At 35.4% G+C, this 24,085-nt stretch overlaps 3 protein-coding genes across 5 annotated transcripts; all 3 read right to left on the bottom strand.

Annotated features, from left to right (window-relative positions):
- Positions 1-33: 33 nt before the first annotated feature.
- Positions 34-7,646, bottom strand: LOC148308740 (uncharacterized). Of its 3 annotated transcripts, none has more exons than XM_088261276.1 (7): positions 7,432-7,630; positions 7,220-7,294; positions 5,635-6,025; positions 5,024-5,175; positions 3,383-3,561; positions 2,474-2,640; positions 34-895 (listed from the first exon to the last, which is right to left on the bottom strand). In XM_088261276.1, the coding sequence occupies exons 1-7, from the start codon at positions 7,525-7,527 to the stop codon at positions 633-635; spliced, it is 1,323 nt and encodes a 440-aa protein (XP_088117402.1). In that variant the 5' UTR covers positions 7,528-7,630; the 3' UTR covers positions 34-632. The 3 variants fall into 3 exon arrangements, with proteins under 3 accessions (XP_088117402.1, XP_088117403.1, XP_088117401.1); XM_088261277.1 differs by having other exon boundaries at positions 145-1,646; positions 7,432-7,646; XM_088261275.1 differs by having other exon boundaries at positions 498-913; positions 7,432-7,616.
- A 2,299-nt stretch (positions 7,647-9,945) lies between these two features.
- Positions 9,946-11,960, bottom strand: LOC148308739 (uncharacterized). The gene is made up of 5 exons (XM_088261296.1): positions 11,741-11,960; positions 11,458-11,551; positions 11,074-11,247; positions 10,425-10,537; positions 9,946-10,032 (listed from the first exon to the last, which is right to left on the bottom strand). The coding sequence occupies exons 1-5, from the start codon at positions 11,876-11,878 to the stop codon at positions 9,970-9,972; spliced, it is 582 nt and encodes a 193-aa protein (XP_088117422.1). The 5' UTR covers positions 11,879-11,960; the 3' UTR covers positions 9,946-9,969.
- Positions 11,961-13,319: 1,359 nt separating this feature from the next.
- Positions 13,320-23,311, bottom strand: Lgr1 (Leucine-rich repeat-containing G protein-coupled receptor 1). The gene is made up of 16 exons (XM_088261226.1): positions 23,156-23,311; positions 23,003-23,077; positions 21,735-21,812; positions 20,957-21,034; positions 20,810-20,875; positions 20,550-20,618; positions 20,008-20,082; positions 18,377-18,494; positions 18,176-18,292; positions 17,570-17,712; positions 17,016-17,177; positions 16,344-16,636; positions 15,521-15,749; positions 14,725-14,917; positions 14,072-14,268; positions 13,320-13,524 (listed from the first exon to the last, which is right to left on the bottom strand). The coding sequence occupies exons 3-16, from the start codon at positions 21,743-21,745 to the stop codon at positions 13,347-13,349; spliced, it is 1,929 nt and encodes a 642-aa protein (XP_088117352.1). The 5' UTR covers positions 21,746-21,812; positions 23,003-23,077; positions 23,156-23,311; the 3' UTR covers positions 13,320-13,346.
- Between the last annotated feature and the right edge of the window lie 774 nt (positions 23,312-24,085).

The following is a 24,085-nucleotide window of genomic DNA, read 5'->3' as shown; positions in this document are numbered from 1 at the left end:
ACAACAGGTGTATAAAATCAATTCTTATTTTCATTTTTTTTTAAAGGCATTTTTTAATTTCTTCATTGATTTTCCGAATGTACAAGCTGACATGCGATGATGTTTAAGTAATTTGTATGTTTGTTGACAGTTATTTAAATTTAATTTTTAATTTTAATCAAAATATATTTTTAAGTTTGGTAAGAGAATTTTGTAAAAATGTTTAAACCATGTCACTATTTGAATTATCATAGTCTAAATTTATGACATTTTAAAATCATAATTCTTCTTATCCTTATCCATAGGTTACTGCATCGTATCAATGCAGTGTTAACTTGGTTGTCAATTATATGAAGGCAAAGCCCAGGGTAATATTATATAAATATTGTTATCAAAAATCGCATTTTATTTATTTCAACCCATCTGGAAATTGAACCTGGCACCTCCAGCATGTTAGCAAAACCCACTACACTACGAATGCAGACAGTTAAAGAAAGAAATTGAATCAGTGATAATGCTTGGTGAAAGTACATTGCTATTTAATCCACTTGGTTTTACAGACCAATAAGCGGTTTCATCTCTTTTGGGACATTGTCAGACTGGTAATAATTTCCTATTTTTGTAACGGATACTCATTGCGGTGTCCTATACACTCACTTCTTACCTGTGAATTTCTTTGCCTCTCTGAGCAGTCTCCGATTAGTTCTCTTGGTGTTCTGAGAGTCTTCATCCTTGGACTCCTCCTCGGACTGTCCCGAGGACCAGGAATCGGAGTCAGGGTTGTACTCATCGGTGCTGCCATCGTCCAGGAATGGATCCTCCATGTCATATTCGTCCTCCGAATCAGACCCACTATAGCTGGGTCGCTTTTTCCTCCTCACATTTCTGGTCGGTCTACCCTGCTTTTTACCGTCACCTGTTTTTAAGGTAATAACTTAAAAAGGTCTAAAAATATACTTAAATCTTTATTCCCAACAGTTTTTGAATACATAAATACAAAATTATGCTATACTTTTAAATGAATATGCGGAAATGTCAATGAAAATAGCAATTTCTTTAGAAAAAGATTCAAGATTTTATGAATATGTCTACATAGATGAAGGAGTTTTTTAAGATGGGAATATGGAAGTCTAAGTATTGACAGGGCATACGACACGTCGCTGGCTGGTTTTAAATGATTACTTCATACACTGTAACTTTCACCATTGTACATAATAATAGTGGAAAAATGCACCTCCACCAAATTTAAAATTTGTAAAATTACACACGATTAAAAAGAGATAAATGCTTTTTTTATTTTACTTAAACACTAACGTTTAAAATATATATATATATAAATTTAGTATAATACTTTGTGAAACAATATTACATTTCCAAAAATCAGTTTCCTATCTAGGCATAACAAATTTTTATGAAAAACTTCGTATTAAAAAAAAATCACTTGGTATAATACCAGCAAAAATCACAATAAATAATGGCATGTATTTACACGTAATAACATGATTAAAGTAAAATGTATGCACATTGTTAAAACTCATAATCGTAATCTACGCTATCTCCGTCGTAATCCTGCACTTCGAAATGGTCGTCGTAAAAGTTGACAGCATAAGCTGTGATGTTAAACACCATTCCATTTCTCTCCACCCGCATTACTCTCGGAATGGCTCCTGCAACCCAACACGACTGACTGAACATCTGTTACTTTTCTAATTACAACATGCACATTACTAAATGGACTGGCATAATATTAGCAGACTACTTTCCAAATAGATACCAGGAAAATAAATTAAGTAGAGGATATCATGGATCACGTGGCAAAACTTAAATAGCAATGGGCACGACATTTGGAACAGATGGACCCCAAGAATTTTACGATGGAGACCTTGGGAGAACAAAAGAGATGTCGGAAAACCCCAAAAGAGATGGTCAGAATGATATAGTAACTGTGGGGGGTAAAAACTGGCTGCAAGCAACAATCGACCAGAGGAAATGGAAAAAAGGGGAAGAGGCCTACATATAGAGGAGTGGTTATATACCAATATCATTCATATTTATGTAAAAAAAAAATATGAAAGTAAAAATGACTAACCACAAAGTAAATATAATTAAAATGTAACTTTGTTTTAAAATAACTATGTATAAATATTTTATTATAACTTAATTATAATGTCTACCGGTTTCGAAGCTAATTGCTTCTTCATCAAGACTGATTAAGAAGCCGGTAGACAAAGTTATAACCGGTAGACATTATAATTTAGCTATCATAAAATATTTACAGTGATTTAAACCAAAGTTACATTTTTTTATAAAATGGAAAATCACAAAGTTAGCAATTCAAATATAAATTACACAAAGCATTTACTTAACTAATAATATTCAGAATGTAATAATTGTAGTTGAACTAATAATGCCATTTTTCCAAGGGGAACACCAGGCAAACATATGAATGAAGAGGTGACCTAACGGCGGAGTCAAGTATTGCTGGGTAATTTACCTGGTTGTGGGGGCGGAGGGCGGGGCACGGGCGGGCCGGGGTGGGAGAACATGGCCCGGTGCTGCGGGTTGAGCCGGTAGCAGGCGGCGCCCCACTGGCAGGGCACGGGGGCCGTCCACTCCGGGTCGCCGGGGTGGCAGTACTCCGCCAAGTGCTGGGAATTCTTTCTGCACAATGCCACCCAATAACTTATTTACCTTTTTGTTTATAGATTAGACATTTTGTAGAAACTCCCCTCTGGGCGAGGACAACTGATTTACTTTTGGGGATACATTCAATTAGTATATTTGAAACACATTTAATCTTCCCCTCCCGGTGATATGTATTTACTACAACTCGACATTTAAAATGAGAATATCGATATAAAATATAATAGATACGGGCTCAGAAGTTTTGTATTCCTCCCTAATATAATTAAGTATTACATGAAAAGTATTATTTTATAAAGCAATTCATTTTCAGCGACGGAAATAAATAATTTGTGAAAAAAATCAGGAATAAAATCACCGACACACAAAGTTTTTCAATGTGTGCGTGCGTGGATGTGCTTTGCGTTTATGCGCATTTCGTAGCGTGTTTACTGTGTCAGTAGTGCGCAGATCGTCTTACCCGGCGGTCGTGTCGCTACGCAAGCTGTTGCGGCTACTTGCGATGTATTTTTTTCTCGTCTTCAAATACTTACCAGATCTAAAATTATAAAATTGTTACATTTCAACATCAGCTATGGTCAATAAAAGCAACATTTAGGAGTATTAACATTTTTCCCGTTTTTAAACCACATTTTCATATGCTGTACAAAATACATATCACCGGTACACGCGGTAGTTTTTAGCACTGTAAGGGAAAGGTTTAAAAAAAAAGCTGATGTGCGGATGGGTTAAATTCTTACACAATGGTGTAAACTCTCACCGATAACAGGAGGCACCGAATGAGCACTTGGTTCTGTTAGCGGCAGGGGACGGAGGATCTGCAGAGCCGCCGGCAGCGCCATCGGGTTTACCAGAATCATCCGGTTCATCCTTCACTTTAGCCGAGACGTCTACTTCAGTTTTTACACTGGACGTAGCAGGCTGTGCATCTATGTTAGCCTGAAATGAAATTTACATGAATATATGAAACTCATGAATATATGTCCGCCTCCATAGTGTAATGGTCAGTATACTGGGCTACCATTCTGGAGGTCCCGGGTTCGATTCCCAAGGGGGGTAAAATATATTTAAGGGATTTTTTCACTTGAATATTTATTCAATACTACCCTGGACTGGTACCTGAAGCGGAGGGCTGATCACCTTTCTTTCATGTGTAAACGATTAAGGTAACACCGCATTTATATGAGGCAGTGCCCTATGCACTATTGGGGTGCAGATAAGGGTTTTATTATTATTTTATTTATTATGAAACTTTGTTTTCCTGGTAAACAATGTTATTTTAAACCAAAATTCTCATTAAATAAAACATTTGTAATCTAAAATAACTATTAAACAATGTGGTTTTCTTAATAGTTATTGTAGATTACAAATGTTACAATTACAAATTGAAAATGAAACAATCACTAACTGCAGTTTTTATTTACATTTTTTAAATGTATAACCCGCTGAGCCTCTATTTTAGAGGCTTGTCTGCAGGTAGGATAGTTAGGAAGTGGAAGGTATATGTGAAAAATACATAAAATAAAATACAAACACCCAGACCAATAAATAATGAACATTTCTTGAATTTATTTTGCAATTGGCGGGAATCGAACCCACAAATACAAAAAAATATGAATAAAATATAAATATAAATACAAAAAAAGATCCCACAAAGGCATGGCCTGTGTGTGGGTATACAATATTATTTATGTCATAGTAAAGGGTATAAGGGTATACGTATTATAAGTAGAACGAGAATAATAGTGTTAATATAAAATACAGAAAATACTTGACTATCAGAAAACAAAAATTATTATTATATTTTTTAAATAAAATTAAAAACTTAAAAAGATGAAAAAGTAAAAAGTTAGCGAGCATGTACTACAAGAAAAAGGAGCTTAGAACTATCTCTTCAATAAACAATCTAAGCAAAATATTTAATCTACACAAACTTAGGTAATCAACATCTAACAAATAGTCTTTGTGGAATAAGTTGAACAGTTTTGGAGCTATGAAAAATGAGTGTCTTTGCGCAAGTCTGGATTTACAAAAAGGGATTTCTAATAAAATATTCATTCTTTGGCTAGATCTATTAGCAATGAGGTTGTTAACCAAAGTGGCCATAAAATAATGAGGTTGTTAACCAAAGTGGCCATAAAATAATGAGGTGTTAACCAAAGTGACCATAAAATAATGAGGTGTTAACCAAAGTGGCCATAAAATAATGAGGTGTTAACCAAAGTGGCCATAAAATAATGAGGTGTTAACCAAAGTGGCCATAAAATAATGAGGTGTTAACCAAAGTGGCCATAAAATAATGAGGTGTTAACTAAAGGGCCATAAAATAATGAGGTGTTAAAACCAAAGTGGTGGCAAAACAAAGTGATCACTACCTGTAATAATTACGAAAAGGACAAACCTGCAGATCAGCTATATTGGGTTTAACATCCTGCGGCGAAGTGGGAGTGTTGGGACGGGGACGTTTAGCATTCGAGCAAGACTCATCGTCCTCATCACCACATTCATCCGCATTACTCGCGTTAGGTTCTAGAGCACTTGGAGGTACCCCTTCTAAACAATAAGGTCAATATTTTCTATTACACAATTGTAGTATTTTTTAAAAACTGTCTAGTGATAAGCTTTTTTTTTAATTCCTTGTTAATTTTCATCAAATAACTCAGCAGTCACTTTGTGGTATCTATCCATTTTTAATTTAAGTTTTGCTTAGTAAATACCAGTATTTCTTAAAATCCATTGTGTGAAATAAATAAAAAATGCAATTCCCATCAACAAAAAAAACAAAAAACCTACTTTTATGACAGCAGGTAGTTGGCTGTCCAAACTCAAAACACAGTAAGGGACTTTTTTTGTAGTAGGTTTTTTTTTGCATTTTTGGACTAAGTAGATTCTACTTAGTCCAAAAATGCAAAAAAAAACATACTACAAAAAATGTCCCTTACTGTGTTTTAAGTTTGGACAGCCGAGCAGGTGGTGTGCATTTAAATTCAAACTTGATGGGGAAAAACTAACCTAGTAATGATGGCGAAGGGGCATTTCTGTCTAGAGCCTCTTCTGTGAAGTCATCGTCTCCTCCAAACGCTATTCCATCATCACTCAAGTCATTATCACCCGCATTTGCGGCAACCTCTTCTGGAATACCACTTTTACCAGCCGGGATCACTTTTTGCGTCTCATCCATCTCTTCAGTGCGTTTATCAAAATACTCATCTGTATTTTCACTTTCGCCAGCACCGTTTTGTTTATCCGTACTGTCCTCGGTAAAAGAGATGGAATATTGAAAGGCATCGGGTAGAAATCCAAATGATTCGCCGGCATTCAAAATTACAATGTCTCCTTTCTTCAAAATGGCCAAAGATTTTTCTGATGAAGTGGAATAGTGGAAACACGGGTTGATGTGCATCTAGTATGTTGGAAAAAACACATTATGTATGAAAAAAATTAGTAAAATTACTTAATTGAAAAAACCATAAAATTAACATAATTCTTTTTTAAAAAAAAACATAAAATTAACATAATGAAGAAGAATATGGAAGTGTAGGTATTTACAGGGTTTACAACCTATCATAGGCTGGTTAAGTGATCACTTTGCACTTTTTTTTTAAAGGACTAACCTATTCTCTAATTTTGAAGGTTTTTTAAAGGCGTCACAATTGAGGTGTAAATTGAAAAATAAATACAACTTCCAAAATTTTAGTAGCGCAATTGTTCAACCATGGGTAGAATATTGAATGTTACACGTGTATCACTTAAACCAGCCAATAACAGGACGAAAACCCTATAAATGCCCAGACTTCCATATTCTTCTTTATCTATGTTTGAGATATCAATGAAATTTTAATATTTGTGTATTTAATAAAAACATAAATATTTATAAACCTTTATAAAATAATATTCGCACTTTGTTTTTTACCACTTTTATTTTGGTACCGTAGAACGGGGCTACTTGAACTTTGATGTGTTACTTGAGCCCAGTACAAAAAAAATTAAATCTGTATTTGTTCTACAATAATGAACGTATCAACATGATTCATTGTTTCCCTGACAGGTGACACTTATTGTCACGATACTTCGATCGATACCACAGTCGATTTTTTTTTTGTACTGGGCTCAAGTACCTCGATACCACGATCTTTTTTGTGCTAGGCTCAAGTAACACATCAAAGTTCAAGTAGCTCCGTTCTACAGTACTTTTTCCAAGCGGTTTCTAAGGAAATAATAATAATAAAAACCTCCATTACCCGTAAATTAATCACTCACTCCTTATACCGCCTACTCACCTAACTATGAATACTTTTTAATTTTAAGCTTAGTACATATCCATCCCTGAAGATGTGCTTGTCGAAATCGGTCAACAACAAAAAAGTACTAAAATAAAAGTGATTAAATACAAAGTTCTAATTTTATTTTATATAAGTTTATAAAATGTGCCACTAAGAATCAGCAAAAACAATCAAGAAACAAATATTTATCTTTAAAAAAATGGCAAGACACTCGGGATTAGATACCCGTACTCGTAATAGATTCTGCAACTTAAACACTGCCATTTTTTACAAAACTACTCATTCTAAACGTAATTAAAATTTGAATAACTTACAGCAGTGAGTTTTGAGACCCCATCTTCACAAACTTCTAACTCACAATGTTTTCGCGATATTCTGTTATCGTGACACTGTAAAAACAAAAACAGCATTTCGTAAATCAATTGTAATTATCATTTGATTTAATTTTATAAATCCATCAATTAAAATATTAACATTGAAATCCAATAGTTAGGTCGCAGTAAAAGTAACAAATAACCTTACTTACTTGTAAAGAAAGGCCGCGTCCCAGGACATGCTTCCCTACTCCTAATAATATAGGCTCCAAGCCTTCACAATCTTTTCTAGACAGTTTCAAAATCATTTTAGAAATTGGTTTTTAGGCGATCTTACTTTATATTACATATTCCGCATCTGAAAACTTGTCTCAACTTGACAGTTATTTTTGACAGTTCTTTGAAAGGAATGGATATTTGTTTTTTTGGCGTTAAGTTGTTCACCCTGATATCTGACGGTTGGTATCATATATAATCTTTGGTTGGTATTAAACAGGGGCGTATTTTCAAATAAATTACCGTGCGACTCTTATAACGAGTATAATTCATTCCAGCATCTTACTCGTTAAGCGAAACCCTTTTTTTCCCATCATGTAAAATACGATAATGCGTTCCATGCCGAGATACTCAAATTTTAATATTTTATTAACGTTTATTCAAATGAATTTTGTCAGCCTCCGTAGTGTAATATCCAGCACGCTCGGCTACCGTTCTGGAGGTCCCGTGTTCGATTATCAGGGAGGTTAAATAAATAAAAGTGATTTCTTCATTCTAATATTTATTCAATATTACTCTGGACCGGTACCTGAAGCGGAGGGCTGATCGCCTTTAATTAACGTGTTAATGATCAAGATACCATTGCATCAATGCGATGCAGTGTCCTATGCACCATTGGGTGTGGATTAGGGTTAGAAAATAATTATTCAAATGAAATGACGTATCAATTGTTAAAGAGTGTAACAATTTGGAATATTATGTAAATTTTAAAAACAACGTAAATAAAAATATGAGTTTACAACTACCAAAGACATTTGTGTTTGCCGACGCTTCAAAATTCTGCGAAATGTGTCACACCATCCTCATTGAATAAATTTGTAGCACGAATAGCCACATCTTTATTAGGGTGATGCTTCTTAATGTACGATAATGTAAGACTTTCAGCATTTCTCTTATTGCGCTAGAAGATAGTTGTTCTGCTACTTTTCCCACCTCCATTAATAAGCTCTCCTCCACAATTTCTTGCTGTGTAGCACGATGAAACTCCATAAGCTCTTCGGTGATCAGCTCTTGGCTGTGCTCTTTCACAAGCTCTTCAATATCGTTGCTATCCACCTTGAGTCCCGGCGCGGTAGTCACGGCTCGCTAGTGAATGTCGTGAAAATGGGACTTGCCCTTTCTCTGTAACTCGTTATGCGAAATATCGCTCGTTAACGGAGCAACATTTTTTTGCTCGCTATGTGAATTACTCATTGTGAGAGGTGCTCGTTATGAGGAGTTCCACTGTACAATAAAAAGTTAAATTTTTCATTATATCGGTGGAAAATAGGTACGTCATTTATTTAATGAGTTGGAATATTTTTTTATTGCTTATAAATAGTAAGGAAGTTCAGCGCTGTCCAACCAAATGAGCTGTAGAAGGTATTGCACGGACAAGAGCCTAGCTTTAAATTAAAATACTAATAATGAGTAATTTTATAACTTCCATAAGTTCATTGAATACCTCATCAACATCTAATTTGAATTTTTCAGTTGTTTTCGTCTATTTCGTTTATTTGAAATAATATTCAAAATTGTAATTTAAATTTAAACTTGACAATATAATTTTGTAATGTTTTTTTCCTGTTCATCAAGGTACTTTTTTTATAAACGTATGTATGTAGTTTTTAGTTTGGTATTTATCACGCTGATATCATACAATAACCATTGTCTGATAAGTTGATAGGTAGGTAATTCTAAATGTATCTGTAAACCGATAAAGATTATCATTTTTCCTGGCAAAATAAACAATAAATAACACATTTTTATACTTGTAATGATGTCAAAAAATAAAGATAAAAATTTATACACGTAAATACTTACTAGCTCCTATACACGGAGTGTGATTAATTTTAAAAGTTAACATAAACTTTAAAATAATTTAGTCTTTCTAGTCTAGTAAAGCGACGAAAATCTTGAATCAATCGAGAAAAAAGCGAATATACCGGAAACAATCTATTGAATATCGCACGGGTAGGTATGGATATTAATGATTGGAAATCATATTCTTTAGATTGTATTTATTTTGTAAAAAAAAAACATTTCGATATATATGTACATTACAATTACATTAACAACAATAAAAGAATTTCTGCTCAATAAAAAACTTCTTTTCATCTCACCAATAGATGTCTCTCGTAAATTTCTAGTGATTCAAGAATAATGTTTCAAAATTGGTTCATATATATAGAACTTCCAAGAATTTGAGTTAGTGTGGTTGTAAATAATGGGTAGAATTGGTAAATGTTACACGTGTGTAAAGTGATCACTTAAACCAGCCTATGACGGTCGTCAGCCCCGTAAATGCCCAGACTTCCATATTCTTCTTCATCTTTGATGAGTTGTCAAAAAATAACAATTACATTTAATGGTATTTGCATGCAAATTCAAAATAAATTAAATTTAACTGAGCAAATATGCAACAAAACTTTTATCCAATATATTTCAATTCGGAAAATAAAACCAAAAGCAAATGTGTGATTAGTTTATTTGTATTAAGGTGTCACTAAAGAAACACACTTATATTTTATCATCTTCACGAATTCTTCCTTTGAGACCTGGAAAAAATATTTCATGATTTGTTACTACCGATATTTTATTAAATATTAAATAACGAGTTGTTACGTTCAGACACTTAGTTTTGCTAACCAATATACAGTAAACCCCCCTATAACGCTGAGATAGGTACCGCGTTATCGGAGGGGACGTTATAGGGAAGTCAATGTTTTCAAATTGTATTTCATTTTTAAATCACTCATTACAGTAATTTTCTACTAGTTAAAATGTAAAAACACAATTTAAAAAATTAACCCGTTATTTAATTTTTTTTAAATAAAGGGATACATATGTCAACGTTATAGGGGGATTTACTGTTTCACAGCTTTCACAAATTATGGCACAATATCATCAATACGTTAGGATTGGCAACTCAAAGTAATTTGACACGTACAAAACCATCTCCATCTTCGTCAGCAGCGTCAAACATTTCAAGAATTTCTTCGTCATTTAAATCTTCTCCAAGCCTCTCGACAACAGTTTTCATATTTTCCAAGGTTAGGTAATCTGCATTTAAGAAAATAAAAATACGTAATCCAGAGAAACACTTTATCTTATAAATGCGACATACTGTAGTGCGGGATGCATACAGGAGGTTTTCACAGGTCTATCTGTCAGTTTCAGATGAGATGCGAATGCAGTTTGAAAATACTGAGAAAATATGGATTTTCAATAAAAGTTAGAATGAAGTCCCAAAAATCTGAGTAGTGTGGTTATCAATCATGAATAGAATGATCAGTGTACAGGTGTATAAAGTAAACACATAAACCAGCCTATGATGGGTCGTAAGCCCATTATAAATACCTAGAGTATCATATTCTTCTTCATCTTTATTAAGATATCAAAATGTAAACAGGCAAATGATGAGCGGTATAAAGCGATCGGTTATGACACCCAATTTACTGGCCGTAGGCTCTGTAAATATCAGGACTTCTTTATTCCCATCGAATAAAAAGATACTTCGTCTATTTTAAAACGCATAACATTTGTTAAATAAATTAAAAAGTCAAGAATAACACGAAAATGTAAAATAAAACAAATACCATTATCTTCAATATCGAAATGTAAGAAGCTTTTGACGATGTCGAAATCAGAATCCTTCTCAGCAACTTTCCTCATTATTAAAGTAGTGAAATCTTCCACTGATAATTTTCCACTTCTATTTTCCCCAACACTTTCAATCATCGCCTTCAGTTCTTCCGATGTCACCTCGTACCCTGACAATTAATATTTTTTAAATTAATCCTTGCTCTTCAATTACAGAATACTTTTATAATAAGATAAGAGATTGGCCTGTTCAATCACTCATTGCACCGTCGTCAACCTAGACAGTTAATGAAGCAGATCATCGTACACAGTAGTTCTGTGTGCTGACAAGAGTATTTAAGTTATTACTAAATACTACTTAAATAATTATATTTAAGTACCTAAAGCCATTATGGCAATTTTGAAACTATAGGCGTCAATCAATCCACTGCCAGCTTGATCGAGTAGCTCAAATGCCCGGTTGATATCAGCTCTCTTGAAAATAAAAATAAAACAATTGTATTTAGTATTTTTTAATCGGTATAAAAAATAGGTAATATTTAAACTGAATAAGGGTGTGATACATAGGGTGAAGATTAGCCTTATATATTTTTTGTGCAGATTTTTCGTTGCATAGTCTTATTCAGAATTACTGAATACCGCTTATAGAGTGATTATACCAACTTGACGATCTGTTAGCGTCAGCCAAGGAAGTATGGGCTTGTTTTCCTGCAAAACGATCGTTTCTTCTTCACTCTCCACTTCTTCAACTTCCTGTTCCTGTTCCTCTTCACCTTCTTGTCCAACAGTTGTTTCCTCCATCTTTTACGGCTTCTCCTAAATTTTTTAATACTTAACGAATAAAGAGCTTTCAAAATTACAACCACCAAGTTTTTGGACCTACTTCGATTGTGACATTTGTTTATTTTGTTTTTAATCAAATGCTAGATTCGAAATCTAAAGTGGTTATTTATAAAAGCCTTTATTTATTTACTCAATGAGTAGATACTAGCTACTTATAGGTACAAAAAGTATGGTATAATCCCGTATGCAATGGCATTTTTTTTTAATAGGCTAAATATTTACAATTCACCATAGACCAATGCTAGATTTGCATTACTAAGGAGTTATTGTTATATCAAGATTTTAATTGATACTTCAACATATATCAAGAAGTCTGTTAGGATGAAAATATAGAAGTCTGGGTATTTTCAGGACTTACGACACATCATTAGCTGGTGTAAGCGATCACTTAAAATGCTGTGAAACATTCACCATTATACTCACCGTAGATAAATACAATACGTCTTATTACACTGGCCAACAATGATTTTGTAACTAAAATTTGGATGACTGATTTGGACTTACTTCGTTTCTTATTCAAAGTCTATATGGTGACAAGCTTGTATCACGTCAAATTTTGTATGTTACAGTCATATTATTTTTGTACAGACCCCATACGTTGAAACCGTAATAGTGGTTGGTATCTAGACATATTTTAGTCTAAGGGGTAAGGGATTCAAAAAAAGTAATGATAATTATGGAGTAACAGTGGAAATATGTTAACTTATTAATATTGAATACGATAGCATTATATGTTTTATATTTGTTTATACATAAATAATAAGATAAACTTAAGTCAATATCAAAATTGAAAATATCCATAACTAAAAAATCTGACGTCCTACATTTTTTTTGCTTTCGTTTCGAATTCAACTTTGCAAAGTCCGTAAAGATCAGGTATTTTCATGTCAGTTACAAAATAAAAGTTGTTAATTGTTGGCCAGTGTTATTAATATACCACTCCTCATTGAACCTTGTAATATAATATGTAAAATTTTGTATTTTTCTCTTCCATTATAATATGACCAAAGTACTCTAGATTGATTTTCTTTATAGTGTCTATAACTTTTGTCTCTTTTTTCATGCGTCTTAAAATATATTCGTTTCCTCCACATTTCGAATGCTTCAATCTTCTTTGTGTTACTTAAATTTCCAAAAAAATTATGTAGTTTTACAGATTTTTTATTACCGGCATCAGATGATCGATCACCAAATCGCAAATTAATATTCATTTCGTATTGATATAAAATTGAAATAAAATAAAACACCTTTTATTTTTATCACATACATCAATACCTACTACATATGTACAAAATAAAATTTCACAATGTAAACTTATTTCCATAGACCAAAATAATACTTGAATTAGATTTAAAAGTAACTTATTATTTTGCCTACTCCTTGTAATTCTAGTGCTGCAAAATACGAGCATTGAATTAGTGCGCGATTAGACGGGTATTTCGTCATATCCCGTGGTGAGCGAGCCCCCTGGCGCCCGCGCGCGGGGGCCCTGCGCGCCCTGCGGCCCGCCCTGGCGCGTGCCCCCTCCAGCGCCGCTCAGGAGCTGCTCGCGGTTGGCGCCCGGCACCTTGTACTGCTGGGCGCGAACGGTGCATAATCCGTATCTGCAAATAGAGAAGGTCTGTCAGGAAGCCTAGATGCTTCTGTATTAAATCTGGGAATGTGGTGGGACAGCTGTCAATCTCAATATGTATCTGGAAATCAGTTAAATGTATCAATTTAAAGGTAATCATCCCATCATCAGATTAACTTAAGACGCTAAAACCAACAGTCGTGAAGTAAAGTTATTGAGTGGTATTACACAAAGCTTCCATAGTGTCCGCCTCCATAGTGTAGCGGTTAGCGTGCTAGGCCACCATGCTGGAGAGTTCGATTCCTAAGAGGGTCAAAATAAATATTAATGTTTTTTCAGTCTAATATTTATTTAATATGACCCTGAACTGGCACCTGCGGCGGAAGGCACCTTTCCTTCGTGTGTTTAACGATCAAGATAACACTGCTTCTATACGATGCAGTGACCTATGCACCATTGGGGGCGGAAATGGGTTAGAAGAAAAAGAAAAATTACACAAAGTAAACGATGAATGATAAGGAGAGCGTTATATTACCATACCACAAAGTTAACATACAGAATACACAGTATCTCCTCACCTGGATAGCAGCAGGAACAAGTCCCTCCTGAACTGGTGCGTGAGTATGGCGTAGAGGAAGGGGTCCGCCAGCGCGTTGAGCGGGTACACGAGCACGAGCAGCAGCTTGGCGCCCGACACGTCCAGCAGCGCGCGCCCGGCCAGCGCGCACGCCCCGGCCGCGCCCACGGGCACCACGCACGCCATGTGGATGGCTATCTGGAATGGACCAGTTCTATGCCACAATACCACAAATTTGTGTTGTTATCTATCTGGGTCATGGTTAAGACTTTGTGTTAGGTAAGATTCTATGGTATAATAGTACACCTGCTAGTAGGACTCTAATAGGACTGATGGAGCTGACATTGTACTTGTATTTCTAAATGATTATGTATCAAAGGTGTTGCATTATAAGAGCGTTGTTTTTATGTAATGTGCTGCATTGTGTTGATGTCTTTCTACATCGTGGTTAGGACTTTGTGCTGGGTGATGATTTGTACCAGATTATATGGTACAATAGTACACATGCTAAAAATTCCGGAAATTGAAGATACAATAATAAATCAAAGATGGTTCCGCTTTTTTTATGTTTATCGTAATAGATGGCGAATCAATCCTAGAAAACCTCATATTATATTATACTATAATGCGAAGAGCAAGATTAAATTTTCTCACCAAAATGGCCATCTTATTGGCGACACTGGCCTCGACGCTACGCGCCGCGCAGTGGCGGGAATCCCTGGCCAGGGTGCAGTATATGTGCAGGTAGCACCCCGCCACGGCGAGTACCGACAGTGCTCCGCCCAGCAGCAACATCCACAAGTAGGCGCCATCCCCGGGACTGCTTTGCCGCATTGGCAGGCAAACGCTGGATCGAGAAACGTATACAGACATGAAGTAGAAGATGGTGGAATATCTTTGTGAAAATGGACGCTACTTGAACAGAAACACAATGTTTACAAAAAATATAGCACTAAGCGTGCTGAATATTAAAGTACTCATATACCCTCGGATAAAATGATACGTAAACGAGAAGTTACGTACATATTCAACAACATTGAAATCGACAACGATTACTGTTACTAGCGGAACAATATTTAATTACAAGATCAAATATTGTTCCGCTAGTAAATCATACACGATTTAGTCATACTCGTGAAATTAGCTAGATATGGTCAACTAGGTACTTCAGTTAATAGAATAAAATAACAACTTTGTCGTTTTCTCCACATGAATTTTATTTGACCATTGACTGGGTTTCGTCATAACTGACACCATCAGACTGGTACTTCTGATGCGCTTGAAAACGCGTTGGGACAGTCGTGGCGCTCACGACTCAGTTGGCGGCGAATTGGTACTTGCTGCGAGCTGCGTACTCCGATTTCCATACAAATATGAACTGGGGTTTTTTGGTACCCTCCTTTGGGTAACGTGTAATTTTTGGATGATGTGCGGGAAAGGTTAAACACACCTGGTTGAAGAGTAATCACTGACGCCGACCAGCGGCAGAAGAGCCGCCAGGCCCGAGTAGAGCAGCGCGGCGGTCAGCAGGGCGCGGGCGGCCCGCGGGGACAGGCGGCTGTTGGGGTGCAGCGCCCTGGTGATGGCGAGCCACCTCTCCAGCGTGAGGGCCGCCAGCGCGAGCAGCGAGCCCTGGGCCCCCGCCACGGCCAGGAAACCGGCGACCTTGCAGCCCGGGCCTACAACATCCTCAATAAATCAATATCCTAGATGGATGACATCGGTTTGGATTGGACGGATGGAAAAATAGAGGGGCTGTATCCTACGCATCACGCTACTTCTCCACAGGGGAAGGCAGAGAGCATAGAACGCCACACCAAATTGTCTTTCCAAACAATCTTTGCCTCTTCCCCATTCATTCATCTCCTAATACATAATAGCCGTTTATTTCAATTATTGACCTAACGCCCAAGTATTTCAAATGCTTGATCATGCCAAGTTTTCCTATGTCTTCCTCTGCTTCTATTACCAACCACATTCGCCTCGTATTTTTTTATATTTCTTCAATTATTTGATTCACACACCGAAACCATCTCAATACACCATTCTTTATTTGACCGAAAGTACTTAATGCTTGTTGTCTGTTTATAAGAGGATTAGCCTCCTGCGATGTTGATTTCCAGTTGCCAATCCATCTTTTTGGAGGTCTACCCGAGAGTCATTTACCTTAGGCTTGGCTGTGTAATGTGGGAGAGTCTGGATGGTTCCATTCTCCTCACATACGCACATAGACTTATAATAAACTTAAATATTTGACCCATTGAGTTTCTTACCGTATTGCCAGTCATAAGCGTAGTTGAAGTAACTATCCTGGGTATAGGTGTCCACGGCCGCCAGTAGCAACAGGTAGGCCGCCGTGCACAGGTCGGCCAGGGCCAGCAGCAGGTGCAGCAGTCGCGCGGGGGCCGCGGGGGCCCGCGCCACCAGCGCCGCCGCCACCACCAGGTTGGCCGCACCCCCCGCGAGCCCCACCAGCCAGCCGAGCGCGCGCCCCGCGGCCCCCCCCAGCACGCCGGAGCACGGGTTCAGGGCGTCCGCGCGAGGCCAGCACTGCACAGGGTCTGCCCTGCAAAGAAAATCTCCCAATGTATGTTCCACAATAAGTTTTAAGAAAAAGTTATACATACTAAGTAACTGTTTTGTCCGCCTCCGTAGTGTAATGGTCAGCACGTTCGGCTACCGTTCTGGAGGTCCCGGGTTCGATTTCGAAGGGAGTTAAAATAAATATAAGTGATTTTTTCACTGGAATATTTATTCAATATTACCCTGGACTGGTAACCTGAAGCGGAGGGCTGATCACCTTTCCTTTATATGTTAACGATCAAGATAACACTGCGTTTATATGATGCAGTGCCCTATGCACCATTGGAGTGCGGATAAGGGTTTTTATCTATCATTATCTTTAACTGTTTTCAAAAAATAATCGAGCCTATTTTTGTCCATACCTTTGAGTCAAGTTCCCACAGAGTGCCAGTTGGAAGTTGGCTGGCGGAGCAGCCATCTGATGGAACACTCCGAAGTCATCTTCTTCCTTCCAGCCCTGGTCCTCTTCGGGATACTCCACTCCCTCCAGGTCCCATCCTGCCCCCGTCTCCAGATTCAGCTCACTGCATTCTTACACAATACAATACGAGTAAAGGTGATACTATCAGAAACTACATATGGAACTTAAGTATTGTACTATAGAAAGAATAGTTTAGTTAAATCATTATTTATTTGATGTCTTTCATCATGCAAACGTTCATCCAAATTTACACATTAGCAATCAAATATGATGTGTATAGTGCAAAATGCTTGTATACATTTAGTTTCTTTTTTAAAACAACTATTTTGTTTGGAGTACCTCAGGGGTTAATGTTTGGTCCTATTTCATTTATTTAAAATATGTATACGAGTATTTGTATCATATAATAATCAACAATGATTCAAAAGTTTTTTTCTAATTATTTATCAAAAATAATATGTTTAATCATGAAGCTCAAAGCTCAAGATAACTCACCCCCAAGACTCTAAATTATCTGGATTTATGTCGTAGGACAGCGTCAAATCATTTGTGAAGTTGTCCCCAGAATCAGGAGTAGTGTAAGATCTTCTTCGTCTGCGAAGTGCTCGATCACTTGACGATTTGTTACTTGAGCACAACTGTACAGATTACATTATGAGTATGCAGAACACAAAATTATGATTTTGTTAATAGTAAAGTGATAAAAATATGTGGATGTCGATCATTCAAAAAATTAAAACTATCTTCGGCTTGTGATAATTGGAAAAATAAGGTAGAAAAAAATAGTGACACAGATCAGGACAGGGAACTAAGGAGACGCCCTGACTTCTTCAACTATGTACAGATGCCATAGCTATTAGAGAGCTGATAAACTGATGATTGAAGAGCATTTAGAAATTATCCTATTATTTTTTTCTCATAATTGGAATATCAAGTTCTAGAAAAAAGTGAAATAAGAACAAATGATTTTTTTGAGATACGTTTTTCAATTGCTGGTTTAATTTGGAGCCTATTTTAAATAAGTGCTAACAATGATCTGAAAACCCTTTTCTTGCCTTCATTCTGAGATACAGTTATATGGAGTGAGGGTGGCTGACTTACTTGCTTAATTTTGCTCCGAAAAGTCTGATATTGCACGTGTCTTTTCGGGTCGTGTAGTTCTGGGAAGCGAAAAGCGCAACAGTGGAAGTGATGGGTCAACCAAGCCTGCCGTAAGTGCTGTAACAAGCGAATACCTTTCCCAAAATTAAAATACCTTTTCTGTCATATCTTCAAAAAACAATTCGAAAATGATTATAATACCTTGAAATCGTATATAGACGGAATGGTCTTCAAGTGAACGTTATTTTCGATTCTCAACACTTCCAACGTACCCAAACCGAGAACTGGAAGTGATACGATGGCGGTACTGCTCAAATCGCTGTAAAATAATAAATAAAATAAATTTAAAAAAAAAACGAGGTTAACGATACGTATTATTCTTGTGTAATAGTTAACGTGTTTAGCTACCGAGCTGGAGGTCCCGGGTTCGATTCCCAGGGGAGTTCGAAAATAAATATTAGTGATTTTACACTCTAATATTTATTTAATATTACCCCGGACTGGTACCTGAAGTGGAGGGCTGATCACCTTTCCTTCATGTGTTAACGATCAAGATAACATTGCGTTTATATTATGCAATTCCCTATAAACCATCGGGTGCGGATGAGGGTTTGAAGAAGAAGATTATTCTTATACCGATAAGTTGGTTAGAACTCAACATAAATCAAAGATTTTGTCATTCAATCCAAATCAAATAATAAACACGTATTTTATTAATATCTCTACAGCGATGAAGAAATTTTTGAGATGTAAACATGGAAGTCTGACATTTACAGGACCGGTAACTGCTTTTAATCATCACTTTGTATACGGTGTAATATTTACAATTTTATCAACGCTTGAAACAATAAAAAAAATATAGATCAGATAGATGAAAGCACTGTGCGAATATGCGAAACGTTCCTCTTAATTCATACAATTGAAAAAATTTATTCATAATCGTGGTAGAATGGTGAGTGTTACACAATATATTACACAATATATATCAGATACCCAAAACATTCATATTTCCTTGATATTCATTACCTCGTATCTGTAACATATCGCTCACTCCTTTCAAGAACGTCATAAATCAAAATATTTTACTTTTCAGGAGAACGTTTTAAAATTTAAAAATATAAAACAATGTATTAAAAATAAATATCAGCCACTTACTGCACTTTTTACTGTGCAACAGATCTTTTTAGGTTAAAACTGAAGGTTTTTTCTCCATTTAAAAAAATAATTAAACAATGCCTTTTCTTCAAAATGCAAAAACAACACTTTCTGCACTGTAGCGGGTAAATATTAGTTTTAAAATATGCCGCTTTTGCTGGGATATAGTACATTTTCTGCGCATTCCGAAAACATGCACAACTGAAAATTGACGATTTTTGATATATGACGTTGTTGAAAGGAGTGGTAAGGAAAGGTATTGTTCAATTATTTTTTTAAATATACTTACTAAATATTTTTCAAATGGGAGAAAAACTGTCAGGTTTCACCTAGAAAGAGCTGTTGCAAAGTAAAAAGTTCAAACAGTGGCTTGATATTTATTTTTAATACATTTTATTATATTTCCAAACTTTAAAAACGATCTCCTGAAAAATCAAGTTGTTTGATATATGACGTTGTTGAAAGGAGTAAGCGATATCTATAATACGCATTATTTTGTTTTATCCGCAAATTCCCCCCTTCATCACCATCACCAATTATGCCCACAGAAGATGACCCGTGTAATTATGACTAGGTAATCCGGTAGGAGATTAAAATAAACTGAATTATCCTGAAAAATGCGTTGGATATTTAACATTGACTGAAAGTCTGCATTCATATTCATTTGTAATACTTACAGTTCCCGAATTCCTACAAGGCCGGCAAAACTATTCTCACGAAGAGCAACTAAGCGTCTGTTACCGCGGAGGCTTCTGCAAAACATTATTCTGGTTTAAATTAATGAAATAACATATTAATGTATCTTCACCGCCTATATCCTAAACTCGAGCATTGAAAATTATCATTTCTCTATGAAATTAAGGGGCTCACGGCCCATGTGCAAAAAAGTAAAAACAAACGCAAGCCAATTTGTTGTGTAATTCTAATATAATTATTCTTGAATATAGTTGGAAATAGGAGCAGAGAAAAACCAAGGAAAACCTGGCATGATCAAATATTCAAACACTTGGAGCGGTCAGTTTATGAGTCAGAATAATCGGCGGGTATGTGAATTTATTTGTATTTATGGGAAAGGGGCGAAGATTTTTTGCAAAGACAGAGAGGTGTGGCGTTCAATTCTCTCTCCTACCACTGCGGGGAAGGAAATTACGTGAAAAAGTCATTTGAGGAACCACCCAATAGTTCGGTAATATAATGAAATTTAAAATATTATACTCACAATTCAGCAAGCTCTGATCCTTCAAACGCATAATCTTCTATTTCAATGATGTCATTATCATCAAGAATTCTGGAAAGTTTTTATTTTATTTTACTTTGTTGCAAATGTTTTTAAAAATATAATTAAAACTTTGTTTAATAGGAACAACATTTAAGAAATAAAAGTGGTTAAATTTTATTTAAAAGTTGTATGTTGTTTTATTTTAATTTTTTTTATGAAAAACTATTCGCTAAGGACGTTATAACATTTACAGAACTTACAATTGATCTGCTCGAACTCTTAGTCCTTTCGTCGGCAGTTTCTGCAATTTGTTGCCTTCCAAGTCTCTAAAATCATTGCATGATTTAAAATTGGCAAAGAAAAGAGAATTATATTTTAAATATATTATATTTTAAATAATGACTTACACAATATGAAGCAATATTCCACTATCTGTTAATGCCCCTAGATCGGGAGGTTCGGTTAGTCCACTGTACATGACTCGTCTGAAGTAAAAAATAACAACAGAATAATTCATATGATTTTTGACATCTCAACATAGATGAAGAAGAATATGCAAGTCTATTCATTTACGGGGTTTACGACCATCATCACTGATCACTTTACACACGTGTAACATTCACCAATTCTACCCATGATTGACTACCACACTACTCAAATTCTCGGAACTTCTACATACAAATGAAAGTGTTTCTGCTCAATAAAAAGCTTCTTTCATCTCACCATAAATGTCTCTAGTGAAATTCTAGTGGTTTAAGCACTATGTATCAAATTTGAACAATATATATATATATATATATATATATATATATATATATATATATATATATATATATATATATATATATATATATATATATATATATATATATATATATATATATATATATATATATATATAAATAAATAGTTGGAAATAGAAACAGAGGAAGACCGAGGAAAACTTATCATGATCAAGTATTTTAAATACTTGAAATTGGTTAGGTCAGGAGATGCATGACAAAGTTCGCAAGACAGATTAGTGTAGCTTTGTATTTTCTCTGCCTACCCTTGCGGGGAAGCGGCGTGATGGTAAGCTCGTTTTTTTTCAAAGATCTTTATTAAACATGCACAACCACTTACTGCAGGCAATCATAAAGAATAAATAAGTCATTAAAAAGTCGTAAAATATTTGATTGGGCTTACAATGTTTTCATTTTTGGTGGAGCTGGGCTCAGTAAATTTTTGGGAAGTCTTTGCAGATTGGGTACGTTCCATATGTATCTAGAATAATTAGAATAAAATTGCTTAGTTTATTGATCTTAATTTACGACACTGATAGGTGCCATAATTAGTAGATAAGATCATTATAACTCTTCGCAGCACTGATGATCTAATTCAATTTTAATTATCCTAACCCTTTGGTTACCAAAATCCGATATATTGGCTTTCGGTACTTTGGCGAGAAATACAGAATCCGTCGGATCTGAGGTCATAATTTATACAATATTTATAAAGTATCAGATTTATAAAGTATCATATACATTTTGGACAGTATGTTGGGGATTCCTTCAGGGTTGTGCAAAAAAATACTATTCAAATAATGTTTTTTTTTCTTCAATAAGTTAAACATCGATATTTAGAATTGAATGATCATTTATATCTTACAATTAGTTGCAATATAACCAAAATTGAAGTTACAAAAATACTTAAAGAGAAACAACAAAAACAAAGGAAAGTAAGTTGTGTAAAGCTGTGATATTCTTCATATAGATACATTTTACGTGTCACGGTTAAACAACAATATGCAATAAATTGATACAAATGTAATACAAATATTCTACAACTAAACCCCTGCTCTATTCCTTTCAATACCGGATGTTCTCAATAAGCTCGGCAACTTTGCAGTGTTATGCGCACGGCGTAAAAAGGAGGTGGACATTAAGGGCGTTTGTGCACTACACGGAATTTTACCGTCCGGCACATCAATTAGCATATAAAACGGATGATTGGCTTGTGCTTTTGTCTTTCTTTCTTTGGATCGGTGTGCTCGATCGGTGCGTGATCACGGTGTGCGTAAATCGATCACGCTAAACTTTCGTGGTCGCTTTTATTTTTCAAAACCGGACTGCCGGACGGTAGAATTCCGTGTAGTGCAAAGCTGCCTAAGGGAGCAGAATTTACTTGTCAGTCGATTTTTTATAACGTTGCATACATTTAGTTCTCTAATCCCAAAAAGATATTTTCGTCGCGCCGAAGATGAAGCAATGGCACAGACTGTTTATAAATTATTGAACACATTTTTTTAAAAATTATTTATGTTTAAATCGAGGTATTTCTGGCACAGTAACCCTAAAAGTCGTGTTAATCAAAGGGTAAATATTGTTAACTCAACTCAAAACATTGATTTAAATTGCAGCATTATCACATGCAGACACAATTTAGACATTACGAAAGTTAAAAACAATACTTACAATGACCTAAGTAATGGAAATCCAGTAAGACAATCGGGAGACAGCTCTTCCAAATTGGGCAAATCAATTAGTGATCTGAAAATTATACCAGTCCAATAATAAATTCAAATAAGATATTATACAAAACGTTCAAGAACTTGAAATAAAACTTACAGATCCTGTAAAGTTCCTTGATGCAAAATCAGATCCTGCCTTGTGAGCTCTTTTAAAGTCGAAGCCTTTATTTCTAGTTGATCCCTTGCTGGTATCTGGTCGATTGCAGCAAATGAAATGTGTAGCTTTAATATGAAGACAATTTGAATCAAAACTCCTCTGAAAATTATTACCACAAAACCTGAGTTTCGCATTTTAAAGTGAGATTACTGAGAGAGAAGGCAGAGAATGATGGTCACGGAAATGAATCGTCAGAGACCAAATCCCAGTTGAAATACAACGTAGAGGAGACGATTAGTTTAACAACTCTCTTAAATAGGTTCCTGGATTCTGCAGGGGAGCAGACGTGTTTTTCAAAACCATATAGATTGTTGGTACAAATATCCTAAAATCAATACTAAAATAGCGGACTATCAGAAGACAATATATGATATAAAATTCGGGCTGTTCAACCTTTTCCACTCCATAGTTCATGGATATTCCTGTAAAATTTATGTTCGTCACAAACATCATATGGTCTCTTTATTCTTTTTGAATTATAAAATTACATAAATTTTTATATCAGTATAGTACGTTTTACGAGTAAGAATCCTGTTACAGGGAAAGAAGTTTTAAATGACACATTAATACATACTTGCAAAATGTAGGGATAATCTTTATATTTTTAATTTATCCTTTTATTCTAAAACATTGAAATATTGAACATCAGTGGTCTCTATAATAGATCACCATCAACACATTATATTCGTCAACACTGCTCGTGACAGATAATTAGTTTTGCATTCACAAAATTAATTTGTATTCACCTGAACGCTGCCATTTCCATTCTTCATAATACCAGGTAAACAGGAGACGAATAGGTGATTTACTGGCTAACTGCAATGGCTTCACTAATCATAATACTTGGTGCTAACATCTCTCGCGTCGCGT

The sequence above is a fragment of the Brachycentrus maculatus genome, unplaced genomic scaffold (genome assembly GCF_059751285.1).
Source record: "Brachycentrus maculatus isolate JH-2025_06_01 unplaced genomic scaffold, ASM5975128v1 h1tg000152l, whole genome shotgun sequence".
In the NCBI taxonomy this organism is placed as follows: domain Eukaryota; kingdom Metazoa; phylum Arthropoda; class Insecta; order Trichoptera; family Brachycentridae; genus Brachycentrus; species Brachycentrus maculatus.
This window is presented reverse-complemented; position numbering and strand designations above follow the sequence as displayed.

What these genes read in the sequence shown, in the direction of transcription:
- LOC148308740 (XM_088261275.1), bottom strand. Translation starts at nt 7,527, where the DNA reads ATGATTTTGAAACTGTCTAGAAAAGATTGTGAAGGCTTGGAGCCTATA. An exon ending in GACGCGGCCTTTCTTTACAA is followed by an intron (nt 7,295 to 7,431) that starts GTAAGTAAGGTT and finishes TTGTTTTTACAG; the next exon opens with TGTCACGATAACAGAATATC. An exon ending in CCCTTCGCCATCATTACTAG is followed by an intron (nt 5,176 to 5,634) that starts GTTAGTTTTTCC and finishes CTTATTGTTTAG; the next exon opens with AAGGGGTACCTCCAAGTGCT.
- LOC148308739 (XM_088261296.1), bottom strand. Translation starts at nt 11,878, where the DNA reads ATGGAGGAAACAACTGTTGGACAAGAAGGTGAAGAGGAACAGGAACAG. An exon ending in AATTGCCATAATGGCTTTAG is followed by an intron (nt 11,248 to 11,457) that starts GTACTTAAATAT and finishes ATTAATTGTCAG; the next exon opens with GGTACGAGGTGACATCGGAA. An exon ending in ACGAAGATGGAGATGGTTTT is followed by an intron (nt 10,033 to 10,424) that starts GTACGTGTCAAA and finishes TATTTTTTCCAG; the next exon opens with GTCTCAAAGGAAGAATTCGT.
- Lgr1 (XM_088261226.1), bottom strand. An exon ending in CGTCTATATACGATTTCAAG is followed by an intron (nt 18,293 to 18,376) that starts GTATTATAATCA and finishes CGCTTGTTACAG; the next exon opens with CACTTACGGCAGGCTTGGTT. An exon ending in TGTGGGAACTTGACTCAAAG is followed by an intron (nt 16,637 to 17,015) that starts GTATGGACAAAA and finishes TTTTCTTTGCAG; the next exon opens with GGCAGACCCTGTGCAGTGCT.